The 2,079-nt window shown below is 43.0% G+C and overlaps 1 protein-coding gene across 1 annotated transcript; it reads right to left on the bottom strand.

Annotated features, from left to right (window-relative positions):
* LOC104961155 (RNA-binding protein Musashi homolog 2-like) lies at window positions 1–1,845 on the bottom strand. The gene is made up of 4 exons (XM_010789385.1): window positions 1,670–1,845; window positions 839–879; window positions 574–655; window positions 1–94 (listed from the first exon to the last, which is right to left on the bottom strand). Exons 1-4 carry the CDS (start codon window positions 1,729–1,731, stop codon window positions 1–3), a joined length of 279 nt encoding a protein of 92 aa, XP_010787687.1. The 5' UTR covers window positions 1,732–1,845.
* Window positions 1,846–2,079: the final 234 nt, after the last annotated feature.

The raw sequence follows: 2,079 nt of genomic DNA, 5'->3' as shown, positions 1-2,079 counted from the left end.
TTAACTTACCATTTTAGAATCTAACTCGTGGTGCGTCAGTGCCAAGACTTTATCTACGCTGGCAGCATCTGCAAAAGTGATGAAGCCAAAGCCCCTGTTGAGAAACGATACAACAGCACATGACATGTCTAACATTATATAAGTTATGCTTCACATTTATTTTTTGTCACATGTCATGACAAATTCTCTAATCCCCAGTCTGAGGTATACCTGCCCCATGTATCCTCCAGTATTTACATATTTATTTTCCCTGTTCTATTTTCCTCACTTGTGTCGAAATATTACGTGACATTTTCTTAAATTAATTTAATTTAAAGAGCAATGTATAAATGATTGTGGTCTCTGCCCACAGTTTAGGAGAGCCAATTGATTTTGAATTGTTTTTCACTTTGATTTCAAACCCAATTACCTTATGCATTACATTCACACATAAATAAGGGAATTGTTAGTATGAGAAAATGTTCTCCAAAGCTTCAATGTCAAACTGCACAACACTTTCATTCAAAAGTAAAATAACTGAATAGTATTCATAGGACTATAAGAGGTAACATAAATACAAATTATTGTTTTTACCTGGAACGTTTTGTCGTTGGGTCTCTCATCACCATACATTCTCGGATTTCCCCAAACTTACAAAAATATTCTTTAAGGCTATCTGTGGGGAAAAAAGATGGAGGGTAGTCTCAAGGTGTTTTATTTACTTCCACGTTAGATTTTTTAAAAATGCATTCGTGTTGACAGCAGTGAAGGTGTCCTGTGTTAAGCAGGGGTCGAATGGAGGACTTGAAATCAAAATAACCTTGCGCCGTTAGCGCGCGCACACAAACACAGTTCTTACCTGGTGAAGTTTGCCAGCTGAGGCCACCGATAAACATTTTCCTGCCAAGGGAAAGGCGACAGAAGTCAATACATATATTCCAAATCGGCCATTGTGATGTTGAGCGAAGTTATTGACCGTTTAGAGAGACGTTCAAAAGCTGGGGACAAAAATAGAGGGAATTCAACTACGAGGCAGCCCGACAGCCGTCTTCAAAGCCGGGCTAGAAGCAGCCCTTTCTCCGCGGAGGACCAGGGTCATCCAACTTCCATTCAAAACAGCTGTCAGTTTAAACCTACCGCAGTATAGGCAGCGGTACATACCGGGTAAAAACAAATATTGAGTGGTCGTCTTACTGTAAGAACACAGTCTACAATTCGGCATGTACTACACTAAAAACGAAATCTTAGTTCAACTTTTAACTCGGGTTCGGCTGTTAGAGAATATTCACCTCCACCTAAAACACAGCCTGGGCAAGGAGCACTGTGAGCTAAATGCAATTTATTAAAATAAAATGAGTCCAAGGCGAGGGAATACCGGACTTAGCTTAACATTTGTTTGAACTGAACTCTTTTTAATACGGTGTAATATTGCCATTAAGTAGGGCAGCGAATGACCCACACATTTCTAAGCGAAGTTTGGCATTATGTTCCCTCCACACACGCACTAACTAACGCCACATATCGGGGTCAGCCAAGCGTTTACACTGCAAAAGGGGGCAGGCCCGTCTGAAAATATAACCAAACAAAGCTGTTGTTGACGGGACCCGGAAGATAGTGGAGCAAAATCAAGCTGCATTTTTTTTTTTAAGAGTGACAATTCCCCTGTTTGTAATGACAGGCTTTAACCTACCCCGGGTCGTGCTGCGGTTCAGTCGGGCTTCCAGACGTGGCTTGGCTGCCGTCCCCTTCCATGTTTTGACCCAGCTACAGGCAGTGAGTGACGGATACACACAGGCGTTAGGGTCGGCGGATAGAGCGGAGCTACGGTGTCAGTGAGCCGGGAATGCAACGCTCCGTCACACGTGGGATCAGTCGGGTCTGTGGTCCCTCCTCCGCCGTCACCGACCAACCACACTGACGTCACTTTTCCACAACCCGCCCATATTAACTGCTTGTTCCGTTAATCCTGTCAGCTGTCATTTAGCATTTAGGGATGGGGTACTTGGGTCAGACGAAGGTACGTTTTACAACTGTCATATCATAATCAGAAATCCTTTATTCGTCCAAGGTCAGTGTATGGTCAGTGTATGTTTCGGTCAT

Source organism: Notothenia coriiceps, unplaced genomic scaffold (genome assembly GCF_000735185.1).
Source record: "Notothenia coriiceps isolate Sejong01 unplaced genomic scaffold, NC01 NC01_scaffold00032811, whole genome shotgun sequence".
In the NCBI taxonomy this organism is placed as follows: domain Eukaryota; kingdom Metazoa; phylum Chordata; class Actinopteri; order Perciformes; family Nototheniidae; genus Notothenia; species Notothenia coriiceps.
Note: the sequence above shows the minus strand (reverse complement) of the source record. Positions and strands in the feature narration are given on the sequence as shown.